General features: G+C 40.0%; 1 protein-coding gene across 2 annotated transcripts in view; it reads right to left on the reverse strand.

Moving 5' to 3' along the window:
- The window catches only part of BMP7 (bone morphogenetic protein 7), a 92,849-nt gene that overhangs the window by 15,958 nt on the left and 60,991 nt on the right, over positions 1–15,900 (reverse strand). For both annotated transcript variants that reach the window (XM_088153856.1, XM_007433611.3), the window contains exon 2: positions 10,573–10,765. In XM_088153856.1, the coding sequence (XP_088009982.1) occupies positions 10,573–10,765 (193 nt within the window). The remainder of the gene's footprint in view (positions 1–10,572; positions 10,766–15,900) is intronic.

The following is a 15,900-nucleotide window of genomic DNA, read 5'->3' on the forward strand; positions in this document are numbered from 1 at the left end:
ATCAGGGCCTGGTTATCTCCAAGACCATCAACTCCAAAATGAATCTGCTTATCTAGAAAGATCTAGGAGAGAGGCCCAGCTGAGCATCCTGTCTCCAAGACTTCCACTGGCAGACTCTGTAGCAGGGGTTTATCAATGAAAGAGTTTGTCCTCAAATATAAGAACTGTCTCCTTGCTAGTGAGTTTCGGTAAAGAAGTAAAAACCTAACTTGGAGAGAGCATTTAGGCAATGCTGGATTTAGGTATCTATCCCAGTTTGTCGGTGCCACCATTGTTTATTATTGTCATGTTGGTTTTTTTGTGTACTCTGCTATGAGCCATTGGGAATAAAATGGCACAAAAATGTTAGAAATAAATAAATAATAGTGGGAATAGCCAAATGGTAACAAGCAGGCTGCATTTATCACCATCTTTGTTCCAATTAAGACATGGTTCTCCTTAGTAAACCAACCCAATAAGATCAAAATTAAAATCCTAATCAATGTTTGGTCAAGGGCAGAGATGTTTATATATTCAATTATTTGGACCTGCTGAAATTAGTATTTAATCATTTTAGTGCTTTTATACCCTCCCTAAAATCTAAATAACCTCATAGAAATAAACACTTTGGGAGTCTTATATCTAAAATTACGTGCAAGCATTCTAACTAAAATGAACTCAAATGAAACATTTAATTTGTTTAAATGTAACATTTAAATATTTTAATCACACTACGAACAATTTACTGATTCTTAGACGATCCCCCAATATTTTCAGTTCAGCTAACTTTGGCTAGAAACCAGGAGGCCATGAGTTCTAGTCCTGCCTTAGGCACCAAACTAGTCCAGGCAGTCATCAGGAGTCATGAGTGACTTGAAGGCACCACCCAAAAATAAAAATAAAAATTCTATTAATCTAGGGCAATGGCAATTCTTTTTTAATTCAACATTTTCCGGAAACCTATTTCATTTCCTGCCAGAACTTGAAAAATGGAGAGCTAATGATAGGCAAACATCCAGAGTGCAAAGCAATCCACAGCTTGTTGGTTCCAACATCCTTTGTAATCCCCGGAGCACCTGCTGATAGTGCCTCTAAAACCTGACAGTTTCCCACAAAGTATTTGCAGCGTACTTTTCTGCTCTTTTTAGACTGGAACAAGGACAAACATTATCACTTAAACCTTAATTACAATCATGTTTTTAAAAATCCAAGACCCAAAGAACAGAAATGGAAGATCTCAGCTCATCCACTGTAGCCCTCGGTACCCAAGCAAACTAAAAGTAGAAAATAAATAACTTATTGAATCCCATTTAGGAGCTGCTAAAGCTATTATTTCAGCATACGCTCTGGTGATCACCTTCTTCTACAGCAGAAGCTTTCAAGTTGTCTTGAGTAGCAGTTCTACTTAAGGCAGTTGCTTATGATAAAGGTTCCACTAAAACCTTGTAGGATGTACCATGCAGGTAGATGGAGAGTATTTTCACTCTAGAAGATTTCATTGAACAGTGAAAATAGAGAACACCCTCCACTTAATTCCTCCCCTCTCAGGATCTTTGTCGCCAGTGGACACAATCACCACAGAAGACATCAGTGCACAGTACAACAATTGCATATGTTTATGGAATCAAAGCTTGAACACAGTTGTCCCTTTAGTACCTTTCTCAATTCTAGCACAACTCATTAGAAGTACATGTTGCTGATCAACTAGTGGAAGCAGAGAGGTTGTCCAAATTAGTAAACAGATACCAAATATTGTCTTGGGTTTTTTTTTATTCCAGAAATATTTTCCACTATGGAAAAGATAGCAGGGAAAGTATCAGGGGAAAAAACAATACAACACAAAAATTGCAAGGTATAGAACAGAGAAGTTCTATTCTACTCTACATGCATGCCCTCACACACTTTACACACTTCTGCCAGCTTACAAACAGGGCTTCTGATTTACAAGCTAAAAGTGCTGGACTCTCACCAGCTGGTTTTCAGCAAACGTCTCATGGAATATATGTTACTATTTTATAAGACAATTTAGGGAGGGGTTCTAGTTGTTCTTGGGTAGTTCTTGTCCTGACTCTTGGTACTTTTATCCATCAGTCATATTTTGACCTTCTCCTGGTCTTTAGTACATTATTGCTTTAGTCTACCATACCAGCCTACCCTACCATTGCTTTAGTCCATCTTACCACCTTGGTGCAACTGAGGCAGGCTGAAGCCCAATTAGGCGGTCCAGGTTCTCTTCTATGGAGACATTCTCTACAGCATGGAGAAGGAGTCTGAGGGAGGTCAGCCTCACTGGCAACTAACTTTCTTTTCCCAGGTTCAGGGGAATATTGACTAAGATTCTAAAGCCACCATGGGTGGAATTTTCTCTGTCTTTGCCTGTGATTATGCTACTCTCTCTATATATATTCTGTCATATTTTGCCCATTGAAGCCATTGGCCAAATCCCCCAACTCCTAAAATAAATACAGTGATACCTCGGGATACGAACGCCTCTGCTTGCGAATTTTTCGGGTTACGACCAGCTCCGGCCCCAAAAATTTACCTCGGTTTGCGAACTCCGCCTCGGGGTACGAACCAGATTGGCGGCCATTTTCCACCGTGACACGTGGTCCGTGGCCATTTTCCGCCCGTGCCACATGGTCTGCGGCCATTTTCTGCCTGTGCCACGTGGTCCGCGGCCATTTTTCCGCCCGTGCCACGTGGTCCGCGGCTGTTTTTCCGGCCCTGCCGCGTGGTCCGCGGCCGTTTTCGCGCCGCGCCGGGCTGTTTTCACACCGCACCGCGCCGGGCCGTTTTCGCGCCACGCCGTGCCAGGCCGTTTTCGCACCGGGCCATTTTCGCGCCGCGCCGGGCCGTTTTCGCGCCGCACCGCGCCACACCCGGCCGTTTTCGCGCCGCACCACGCCGCACCCGGCCGCTTTCCCGCCCAACGCGTGGTCCGTGGACGCCAGAACGGATTAACGGTAATTACATTGAACCTTATGGGAAATTGCCTCGGGTTGCGACCAAATTCGGGCGGAGGGCGGAACGGATTAACCGGATTTACATTGAACCCTATGGGGAAATTTGCCTCGGGGTGCGACCAAATTCGGAGGGCGGAACGGATTAACCGGATTTACATTGAACCCTATGGGGAAATTTCCTTCGGGTTACGACCAACTCGGGATACGCCCAGAGTCACGGAACGGATTAAGTTCGTATCCCGAGGTACCACTGTACTGGGTTATACGTTTATTGCTTTGAATTAGGATGTCATCCCACCATTTCAAATAATGAACTATACTTTGAATGGGTTCTTTCTTTAAGTGAGCCTTGGAGCAACAGCCCCCACCTCAACGCCCCAGACAAGGCCTTACATGTACCCTGTGGCATAGAAGCCCATCCACTCTGTTTCAAAGGTCAAGTCTAGCCAGGTACAACTGTTGGGTAAGCTTTTCATATAAATCAGGGGTGTGCTACCTACAGCCTCAAGCTGAATGTAGCCCTTTCCATCAAGCTCTGAGAGTGGGCTGCAGAGCTACTCCAAAAATTGCCACCAAATTGTAATTTTGATGTGATAAGAAATTATTAAATATTGGGAGGGATTGCCTTAATCGTGTGTGTAAATATAAATATATCTGTTTTCACCACTTCTTTGTCTTTGTTCCTACTCATTTTTTGAACTGCAGTGACCCATCTGCTATTCTAGAGCCCACTGGGGTCCTTAATTCCCCCCCATTGTATGATCCTGATACAATTCATTTATACTTAATATAGGCCACTTGGAAGGTGCCATTGTTTGTGCAAGCTCGATAACTGGAAATGCAAACATACCAGCTTCATTTACGAGCTCATTTTGCTGACTTGCATGCATCATCTTGCCAAACATATTGTGAACACTTTTGCATAGATACTTACGTAACTAATTACTTTGTGTTGGTTCCAACTAAGGCAAAGATAAGACCATCTGTGTGATTATGAAAATCTTAGGGCTCTTTATAAATTCTTGAACTACTACTACTATCAGTAGAATGATAGTACAGGCTTCTATAGATAAAAGAAGCACCAAGCAGAAAAACATGCTAATGAAAAAAAAGAAACAAACAAGGCAGAGGAGTGGAGTTTAACATTCAACAAAGGACTAGAGCAACGTGAAGACTGAACACAAAGATCAAGAAAGAAGATCACAAGGCTTGAGATAGCAGTATCTAGGTTGCTTCCCTGTGATCTGTGCAGTTACACACTTGAGTTCCTTGCCTACCCAGAGCAAAGTTTGGACCTTCTACAGTAAGGCTCAAGTCCCACATCTGGGACTGCCTCAAGACCAGATGAAGGAGAATATGCAACGTGAAGGTAAGCACCTTCTCTTGCTTTTTCAACAATAGGAATATATTAAGTGAATTCAGCTGTGATCAACAATTTACCCATTTGAGACTAAGTCTGGATGAACTGTTACTAAATTCAACTGAGTTTTCTTAAATTGGCTGGTAAGATCTCATTTCAGTCTTTTAAATGAAAACTAATGAGGCAATTATCATCAAGGTTTTGTGGGTGGCATGCCAATCCTGAGCCATCTGGTAGAACAGAGGCTTTCAAGCTTTATGTGCTGGTAAGTTCTGAAAGCATGTTATGGGTATTTTCAGAAATTACCAGCCATTCTAAATGTGATTTACCAGAAGGCAAACAAGTGAGAATACTCCCATTCACCCCCTCTAGCTTTCTTGCATGATCCTTACCACTTCTACTGACCTTCTCTTATTCTGGAAAGTGGAATATTGGGTTGCAAACTCTTTATCATTTATTTTACAAGAGTGCCTCCATGGTACAGTACATGCAGAGTCAGGAAGCACTCTTGAAAGTACAGACTTTAAATTGGGGCTAGAGACTTGGGCTTGGCTCTGCAGCATGGTGCTTTTACATGTGATTTTTAATTAAAGGCATCTTTAAAAAATGAGCTGAGCATGGAATCTAAGAGCAGGATCCTCTAACATCCTGGGGGACCAAAATAATGGAAGAATAAAGCTTTTCTCTCATCAAGCCCATCAGAGTTTCATGCTGGGCCACCTGAAACCCATCTAAGCACTCAGTTTTCTAACTGTAGTACAAAGTACACAGGACTCATTAGGAATTTGCAGAATATTGGAGTAGGCTATGTGTGGAAGAAAGGCACAATAATGTCCTATTGAATATTTTTAAAAATGCTCAATAAATTATGAACATTTAGAATGAGAAGGATGGAACCTTATGTCCACCATAAAAATGGAGGTCATGTGGACCTGAACTAAGGACCAATTCTGAAAACATCTTTATGCCTTAACAAATCAAACCCAACAACAGAAGGCATTTTTAGATACCCATTCATCTTCTAACAGCTTCTGAGATTTTAACAGGCAAGGAAGAAAAGAACTGTAGTATATTCCTTATTCCATTCTGATGATACCTCAGTGCATTGCTCAGTTTGGCAGGAAATAAACTGTTTGATTAGAAGGCCAAAAGAAAGAGGCTGCTAGGGTAGCTTCACTTGCTGCTATAGCTGCTAAAGTACACCTGACCTCAATCTTGGGGGAATGATTATTTCAGCTTAATTTGCTTTTTTGGACAGGTTATAATAATATAATAATGATAGTCAGATGGCCTCTTTAAAACAAATAAAAGCAAATTACAGCTGTGTTATAAGGCAATATATTAAAAAAAAAATGTAAGAGCTGTTCTGGATCATACTAACAACCAGACCAGCTTTCCATACCCTGAGCAGCCTCCAACTACCAAGACATTAATTCCCAGAATTTTCAACTAGTGTAATCATTGTTGAGTGCTGCAGGCTGGATGACTACTCTAAATATTTTATAACACTAAAAGCCCACTGTCCTCTGCCAATGAAAAGCAGTGAGCTTGGGGGAATTTGGACTGAAAACGGCAGTTTGACTCCTTTCCCTCTCTGTCTGGGGTGGGCTGCAATCTCTAAGAGCAGCTAAAAGATCTTCTGAATGGGACTCAGGCCCTCTGCTCCAAAGCCCTGGGAGAACTGGAATCTGTAAGATAAATTTGGCAGGGAAAGTACAAACATCAGGATGTATTTTTATTACTTTTCAGTGCTGCTTTGTTCGGCTACCTATTTTATCTTTAGTCTTCTTTCTGACCCTCTGTATTGTTGCAAGTGTGGTACTCCATTTAGAGGTTACTGGCACCATGTGCTAGTTGGGCCTGATGAAAAGAGAGTTGTTTATTTTAAACTTGGGGAGGGAGGGTCTCCTGTTCTGCTTAATTCAGGTTCCAGGTGGATGAGAGGGCATCTCTAAGGCTACCACATCTGGGCAAAAGATTCTGGACAATCACAAGATGGCAGCAGAGAGAGATGCTTTTCTGTGCCTCTCTGTTGCCATCTAGTCAGGTCCTCTGGACATGTGCAGCTTAGATCAGGAATAGGGGGTGGTAATTTAACTATCTGCCTTTTATACCCAGGCAACCCAGAATGTGGGTAGAGGTGGAAGGTGGGAGCCTCTGAGAGGTTTTTGTTATGTTTGTGACATTCATCCTGCTACAACAGCCAACCAGATTTTTTTTTAAAGAAACTGAGAAGGAAGAAAATGTTCTCAGTCCCTAGTTGAAAGATCTTTTTGTAGATATTTAACCACCCAGATAATGTAATGGTGTCAGCAAATCTGAACAAGTTGAAAACACTTGAACAATTTAAAAAGCGCTTTCCCCAATACAGTCCCATCCCTATCTACCCCCAATGAACTGCACACTTTTGACCTTCAGAGAATGTTTTGTGCATCTGACAGCGACTTCTTGCACACTTACAAAGGAATCCTAGTGTACTGCAGAGACTTATGTACACTGTAGAATGTACACTCAGGTAATCTGAAGGACAACGGCAAACTCTTGAACTGCAATCCTGACTTATTAAAAAGTAGATCTTAGGACAAGAATCAATCCTTGAGGCTTGTGGACACATTTGAAATGCTGAAAGTGATTATGGACATTCCTATAAAATGCCTGCCATGGTTGCTGATTACTTTATAATAATTGTAGTATATATGTGGGGCCCAGAAACATTCCTGGAAATTAAATTGTGCTTCAGGCTGGCATTCTGCTTTACAGTGTGCTATCATTTCTTTCTTTTTCTCTATCTTTTTAAATTAAAAGAATATTTTAGAAAAATCAGTGGCATGTGAAGCCTTGGGAGCCCCATGGTCTGTGGGTACCATGTGGGGGACCCAGGTACAGCTGTACCTTATAAAGAAAGACTGGTTATGGTACATCAGCCAGTCACTTGTCAAGGAAACATGTTGACTGTTTCTGATCATTTCATGTCCCTGCTAAAACTCTTGTTGGCTGCTAGAGTATTTCTGAAGATTTACTGTTTTGAGAATATTTTACACTGCAGATGGAACAAAAGTGTCCTATATATTCTTAAAATAAATACACAAGCTTGCAAGGATCCCCATGTCAGCCTTTCACGGTAGGCCAGGTTAAGAAACAGACATGACAAGAAATATTAGAACTCTACTTTATTATAGTAACAGAATCTTGAAAGCCTGGCAGCATTGTCCCCTCCCTCCCTCTTATATTAAGACAATCAAGATGGGGCAATCTTGAGTTCCTTTCTCATGCTTCTTTGTCCTTCTGGGCTAAGGTTATATTCTATTAACGGTTGCTGCAAACCTTCTCCAAGATCATCTCTCTGCTCCTTTGCACCCTCAGATTTAAGAGTGGAACAGTAGTTAGTGACAAAGGTAGAACCCCCACTCTTACCCCAATGCCATCTGGCCTCTTCTGTAAATTATCTGCGGGTATCTGATAACAGGAAAGGCATCTGCATGAATTCTGCTGCCAGACAAAGCAGTCAGTATCCAGCTAATTGATATATAATCCAAACTGATATAGGACACTCTTCCATATTCCTTGGGTGACCCTTTGAAAATCAGGGCACCCAACTGTCCTCTTCCCTTTGACAGAGCCAACTTAGAGAATGCTTTGTGACTTCTCTGCCAGCTTGTGTCAAGAAGACTCCATTGCTCATCAGCCAGGTCTCTGTCACTGAAATTCATTGGCGAGCTTTCAATCATAACCAAATACTCACCAAGGAGTACTAACAGGAAGCATGGATGAGAAAGTACTACACTCAGACTTAAATGTTGAGATCTGATGTGGAATTTCCAGAGTGTGACTTGACTTGACTTGCCTGATTCAACCATCTTCTATTACCCACAAACCATAGTTCATGAAGGTTTTCTTTTTGGGGAATGGGGGAAACAGACACTTCTTGAAAAGTACTGCTTGGATTAACCTTATGCAGGAGAGAAATAAAAAAACCACCTCTCCCCTTTTTTTCATTTCAATTCCCTTGATGAAATGAATGCATGACATGGCTTATTTCAGGCCATGAGTCAGCCTGGGAAAAACAGTGCATCTGTTTTTCTGCAGTTACTTAGATTCCTGTGCACGCAGCAGGCCTGGAGGGGAACCCCCTCAGGAAGAGAGATCAAAGGGAATCTTCTTTCCCACACTTATTTGGAACTTTTCTATCCTGGTATCTCATAATATACTCAGCAACAATAATGGATTAGCAGTCTTAGAAGAAGAGCATCCATGTTTATGGAAGTCGTTCCAAACTAAGTAATTTGTTTGCTTCATCTCCTCTATTTTAACACCAAAATTCGACTTGATTTATTATTTATTCAGCAGACATAAATGTGACACATATAACACAAAGTAAAATCACAAAGGTATGCCAATTAATAAATAGAAACTCAAAAAAAATTATACTGATTAACAGAAGAAGACATTATGTCTTGTTTGGAAGTAAACAGTGGCAAGGTTTGGGCAGTGTGGTTTTCTCTTACACCAAAGGATTCCTCTTTGGAGAAAGATTAAAAGCTCCTGAGATACAGTAGCAACTTTCACTATGACCTCCTAAGTGGAATGGGGGCTCCTATTTCCTTCAAGGAGATCCTTCATCTTTGCTTCCTGAGAATGATAGAGTTCTCTTGTTGGGACAGAATCAATGGGATGATGGACAACAGAAAATAAGGTAATAGCTAGGCAAAGGAATGCTCTCTTGAGAAACAGAACTGCATATGAGTAAAGGTTTACTCATCAGTGGGAACTCTGTAAAAGCTTCTCTTCTAATTTCAGTTGAGCATCTTTATTACTGATACACTGATGTTGACCTTTGGCCTGGCTTTAGAGTCTGCTTACAGCTAGACCCTTTGTTTGAATGAATTTCAGATTGCTTACTGGCTCTGATATAAGTAACTGATACGAAAACCTGACCTGGTTACAGAACAGACACAACAAATAGCTAAAGTTTCCATCCATATTTTACATGCCACCAACCACATTATTATTAAAATCTCTTACAGGCATTGCAACACTTCAAGTAAACAGAGAATCATAAAATCATAAGGGGCCATTGACTTCAGCCTCCTCAGTGTGGGATACACAATGAAGCACACTTGACAGATCTCTGCCTGAACACCTCCAGTGAAAGGGAGTCCAACACCTATCTGGATAATTGATTCCACTATTCAGTATCCATTGCTCTGTTACTATCCTCTAACTTTCAATTGGAATTTGTCTTCCTGTCATTTAAATCTATCAGATTTTCTAAGTTCCACTGCTGGAGTCTACCATATTAAGCCAGCCTCAAGTAATATAAGGGCCCTGCACAAGACTCAGATGGGAACATATTCTGCAACACTGACTATTCTGAGAGACTTTTAGCAAAATGAGTCCTGTTTGGCCAGCCATGGGGGAATTCAGTGCAGTTGAAGCAACAGAACCACCAATCTTACTACCTGTTTCATAAGTAAGTTCTACATTAATTAAACCAACTGCTCTTCAAAGGTTTACACCTCAATCCTTGATTCTTACCTCAAAGCTAAATACATTGAATACACAAGTATAGTTGCATTTTAAGGGGATAATTAAGTTGAACAGAAACAGCCTCTGGAGGTCAAGTGCTAAAGACAGTTTTCATGTCATCTCAACAAAGGAAGTTTCAGAAGATCACTTCACACATTCAGCCCTGAGTCTTTAGATGAGGAGATACTAAACAAGAAGCATACATACAGGCAGTCCTTGACTTATGACCACAATAAGGTCTGGAAAATTTGTCATTAAGCAGTGCAGTCATTAAAGAAAGCATCATGTGACCACACCCAATTCTACATTTTTTGCGGTGGTCATTAAGCAAATCACCCTGATTGTTAAGTGAATCATTTAATAGTTAAACAAATCACATGGTTGTTAAGTGAATCGCGCATTTTCTAATTGATTTTGCTTGTGGAAGCTCACTGGGAAGATCGCAAATGGCAATCACATGACCCCAGGATGCTGCAACCGTCATAAATACATGCTGGTCACCATGTGCCTGAATTTTGATCATGTGACTGCAGGGACGCTGCAACACTTGTAAGTACAAGGGCTAGTTGTAAATAATTTTTTCAGTGCGTCGTAACTTTGAACGGTTGCTAAACAAATGCTTGTAAGTTGAGGACTACCTGTATGTGAAGTGTTACAGATACTACTGAATTATATTTCATTTTACTGGCTCTTGAGTTTTCAGCACCAACTCAAATGAGGTCCTTTCTCCATTTAGTCTCTCACCTTCCTGGATGTTCTTGGAGGACCTGGTAGACACTGATTTGGAATGTTTCATTATCAAACCGTTCTCTAATGTAGTCCTTGTAAATTCGAAACTCAGCTGCAGTCACTGCTTCACCCTCAGGGATTCTGGAGAGGTCAAATCGGAACTCCCGACGATGACTGCGCTGGTGATAGAACTCCTTGTCATGTTCCACTACAAAAAGAAAAGCAATTTATTGGTACCAGTGATTTTTCAATGACCCATAAAGTATCCTATGGCAGAATTATTATCTATGTATTAACCAAAAAAAATGTCTGGTAGAGAAGAAAATGTATCCTTAGGATAGGAGGACATTTCTACTAACAATACATTTTAAACCTTTGCAGAAGTAACATTAAGAGTGGGTGTCTGCTGGTTATTCAAAATAGGTGGACATGCCATATGTTGGGAAGGATCTGTGCGCTCTTGTGCTCTATTGTATAAGAATGAGAAACTAATCCAATCCACTCTGAACATAAGATTCACAAACTCAGACAACCTAAAAAAAAACATAGTATACAGTATAATACAAAATACAATATAGGGGATGAGAAACCAGATACACATTATTGATCATCTCTGGGTCTCCTGTGGACTTTAGAGTATTATTATTCCCATGTGGTGGTAGAAGAAATGGGTCCATCTTAGAAAGTTGTTAATATCAACTCTTACTGCAGTTTCTGGAACAGCATATAGGATATACCAGTCTTTCCACCTAGACTTTTTCCTTAGACCAGCAGACACAATGCAAAGGAATTCTGGAAATTCTTGCTTTATTAACATTGGGAGAACACTAATATGAGGAAGAATCACAACAGATGATGGCACATAACTAGTTGTGGCTCATCTCAACAAAGCTAAGCAGGGTCAGCCCTGGTTAGTACTTGGAGAGGAGGCTATAGGAAATCCCAAGGCTGTAGACTAGACTGGGAAGTGAAAACACATACTGGAAAAAAAGGGGGCAGGGGACACACCACTTCACGCTTTTTGCCAAGAAATATTTCTTCACACAACCCATGGTTACTATGGAATTTGCTTCTAGAAGATATATAAACCATGGCCATTAACACAGATGGCTTTAAAGTGTGGTATCACTCCATAAGCACCCTTATGTCTTCTCCATAAATTTGTCTCTCAATTGCTGTCAGATGACAGATACGTCATATGTACTGAGGAAATAATAGAAACAATAACCAAAGAATTTCAGCAATTGCTGTGACTCAAAACAAGCTCTATATACAGAAACAGTATTCAAACTCTCTTGCCTATCCTCCTTTTTGCCCTAGGTAACTGACCACTTGGCCCCTGTTTTGGGCAAGCCAGCTTGCCTCCATCTGTCCTTTGTTTTTGCAACCATTCGATCTGTTATTGTTGTCCCCCCCCCCCTTTTCTGACTGTGTGAGAACTAACCTTCATACTAACTACTAATCATGATGGCAATGCATTACCCCAATTATCATTTCCCTCAATCTGAACTCCGCTTCTGATGACTTCATGGACATGTCCATGGAATTTTCTTGGCAACAGTAAGGAAAGGGTTTGCCATTTCTTTGTTCTGGGACTACCCAGGGTAATCTTGTATTCCCTGGATGTTTTCTATCCAAGGGCTAATCAGGCCTGATCCTGCTAATCTTTTGAGCTCAGATAAGATCAACCAGGTGCTGCCACCTGCTGAGACAACAGAGACAATATGGCTTTCCATATAGTTGTCGAGGAACAGGAGGTGATAATTGTGTTAATTTTCCTTGTGAATGCATCAATATTTATTATTATTTTTGTTGTTGCTATTATTATTATCGGAATACAAACAACTGCAACACCAATAGAAAATAATGGTTATACAGTGAGAAAAGAATCTACAAACATTTCCATCAATAACTAGCAGGCCACTGTTAAAAACCATGATGCTCAACTAGATACGTGTTTGAATTGATCTAATATGGTTATAAGCATCAATCAGAGTTGAGGAAAAGCACTCCTGGGCACAGATGCTACTCCACATTCAGGGATGCATTTATCAACATCCCCATGCTCAAACTGAACATTAAGATGGACCTCAGACCCATCAGTAGGAGGCTGAACAGCCCTATCATCAGGAAAAGTCTGAAATGAGTTTTAGACTGTCAGCTTCATCCAGCTCACTGGTAACTCCAGGTACTTGTGAGTAAGAATGGCTTAGTGATTTAGGCAAACCTGTGTTTTGCCGGAGTTTTTTTTTTTTTTTTACAAAAATCACTGCTGAGGCACAAGTGAGGCAATCAAGGGTGGTTGGCTAGACAGTGCACTGATGTAAGGAAAGTACAAAAACAGACATAGTTAATGCTACTTTCATTTAGTAAGGGGGCTACAACTAGCTGTATGAATTGTGTGATTCATATAACATTGTCCGTTGCTTCCCATGATCTTATACTACTTGAGTCAGAACTGAATAGTGGTAAACCTGAAGGTCATGTTGATTTTAATATTTTTGATTCATCTGAAGTTCTCTATGTGGTTCTCTACTTCCTACCTTCTACACAGGATAGTTATCCAGAAAAATGCTTATTATGAGCAATGAATTCTCTCATCAAAACCTAAATTTATTTAGCCAAAGTAAAATAGGCCACAGGATGTGGTCCATGCCAACACATTCCAGTTGCCAATCTTTAATGATTCTCCCCCCCCCCGCCCCCATTATTCTATGTCACCTTTACCCAACTTGGTGCCCTCCAACATGATGGACAACAGCATGTCACCCTAGTTAGTACAAAAATTTCTGGAGATGGTAGGTTTGGAGTCCAACACATTTACATGGTACTTGTTTGTAAAAGACTGCTCTGTGTTATTTGCCAACAACCTTCCTTGAATATAGTATATATCAATTCTGCTGCATTGCAATAACTGATTATTCTTTCCACAATAACCATCTCTATTCCTTTTGAGTATTCCAGATTTGAACACAATTATTATTAATTATTATTTATTAAACTTGACTGCTGTGGAATCATTCCTACTCCCAATGGTTAACAACAAAATGCAATACAATACAATTTTATTTTTAAAATATTTCTACCCAGGCTTTTAATTGCAGAAAGGGATTCTCAACTTTTAACTAACTGGCCAACCAGAATGTCATGGGGCACTTTTTCAAGGAATTTTCAGATCCATTACTTTATGATCTTACCTAGAATATTCTGAGGTACTGATATCAGACTGACTGGTCTGTAGTTCCTTGAGTTCTCCTTTTAGAAGACAGACAATAATTCCCTAGAACTTTCTTCATTCATTAGGATTTCTCAAAGATAATGAGAAAAGTTTCAACCAGACTGTTAGCAAGTTCCTTCAACATCTTAGAATGAAATCCTGGAGTTCTGAACTCACTCATGGTCACTAAGTATTCTACAAGGATGTCAAGCTCAAGCTTGAATCCTGCTTCTTCCTAATTGCCAGGCAGAACACAGGTCCACTTTTTGGAGAAGACTGAGTTTTATAGGATTTAAGTAAAACTCAGTCTTTTTTAATGTTCTAGTTCTTTTCCATTTTCATTTAATAAATGGCATGCTGTTCCTTTTCTTTTCTCTTCCATTTACTTATTTAGAAAAAAACTTTTTGGTTAGTCTTACCATTGGTCACCAACCTCAGTCTCTCTAAGCTTTAATTTTCATAGTATCACCTGTACAAATCTGGACTACCCATATGTGCTTCTCCATGATAACCTGTTCTTCTTTCCAACTCCTTTATTTGTCCTGTTCCAGTCTTTCATTAATCTTTTTGCACAGAACTCCTACCCAGCTTGGGCTTCTTTCCCCATGAGCTTCTCCTGTCATGGAATTCTGCTTACTGTTCCTCTGAGTTTATTAAAAAGTGGGTTCTTGAAGCCGAAAACATGAATTTGGTTATGCTCAGCTTGTTTCCCATCACATTAAGAATTCCAATGGGATCACTTTCTACCCACTTTCTACCCAGCTTCCACTTTGTCCACTAAATCTTCCTTATTGGAAACTTTGACTAAGTGTTCCCTATTCTCACTTTTTGTTTTTTTTAAGTACTTCATATAAAGGGCAGCAGAAACAGCTTTCAATTGACAGGCACCTCCATATTCCAGCAAAATAAGATGGTCAACATGTGCTCTCTTTTATACATGAAGCACACATTCAGGGAAGTCTCATCTTGGGCTTTTCAAAGCAATCCATTTTATACAACATAGCTGCCTGTTAGTCATTTGTTCTGGGGGTAATCCAGATGTTCTTTGTCTGAGTTGTACTTGATCACATTTTCCCAAACTCACCACAATGTTTTGTCACTGAGATGATACAGCTTTCTTCCTATGCCAGCACCCAGGCACTATGACCAACGCTGGAATGTAGCTACATGTCACAGACACCAACTGGACATCGTCTGGGCATCTTCCCACCCTCAAACCCCTTGTCTGCGCAATTTTCTAGCTACATTATGGTCTAATTGTACTGTTTGAAGTGCATCAGGAGAAAGCATTAAAAACATACAAGAAAATGATACTGTTAGAGAGATTGAGTTTTGAAGAGAATTGATTGATTCTCTTCCAAAGTATGGCCACCCATCTCACCTGCATGTGACTCTGGGAGGTGTGCATAATTAGAACACAAATTAACAATCATAAAATTCAACCATTAATACCAATTTAACAGTTAAAAACTATGTTAACAAAATCTCCCGAGAGTATAATCTAAATTTATACACAGTGCAACTATTTAGCACCCTTCCAACTTCATAATTCTATTCTAAAATTACTCGCACAGATCTCTTCTGCATTCTACATCATTCGGACAATTCTAGGTTATAAACTAAGGAGCTGAATGCTATGCTTCCAACCCTGGACCACGGTTAGTAACTGAGTGGACAGATATTATTTCCTGTACTCTAATAGCCCCTGTACTTAAGTATTCAAGCTTATGCTTTGATTTCACGCATTTTAGTTCTTTATTGACTTGTTTTAATTCTTTAAAGTCTATAGCCATTAAGATGAAAGCACTCAGATAACAATCATTTTACTTATGTAGAGGTTAGGATCAAGAAAAGGCAAATGGTCACAAAGAAAGCAGAGAAAACACCAGTAAACTACTGATTCCAGCAAGAAAAATGTATCTTTGGAAATCAAAACACAAACTGTTGCATTTCTTTGTTTTATGAAATTTAGCTAACACATAATTTCTTGATGAATCAAGAAAATACAGGTAGTTCCTGAGTTAAGAATGCCCAGTTTAAGGATGACCCATAGTTAAGAACAGAGCCTACTATAGCAAAATTCAAGTTAAATACACAATGATTCGAGTTAAACACACAATGATTCA

Source organism: Python bivittatus, unplaced genomic scaffold (assembly GCF_059951505.1).
Source record: "Python bivittatus isolate LINGU-HERP-01145 unplaced genomic scaffold, Pbiv_v1 ctg000700_np1212, whole genome shotgun sequence".
In the NCBI taxonomy this organism is placed as follows: domain Eukaryota; kingdom Metazoa; phylum Chordata; class Lepidosauria; order Squamata; family Pythonidae; genus Python; species Python bivittatus.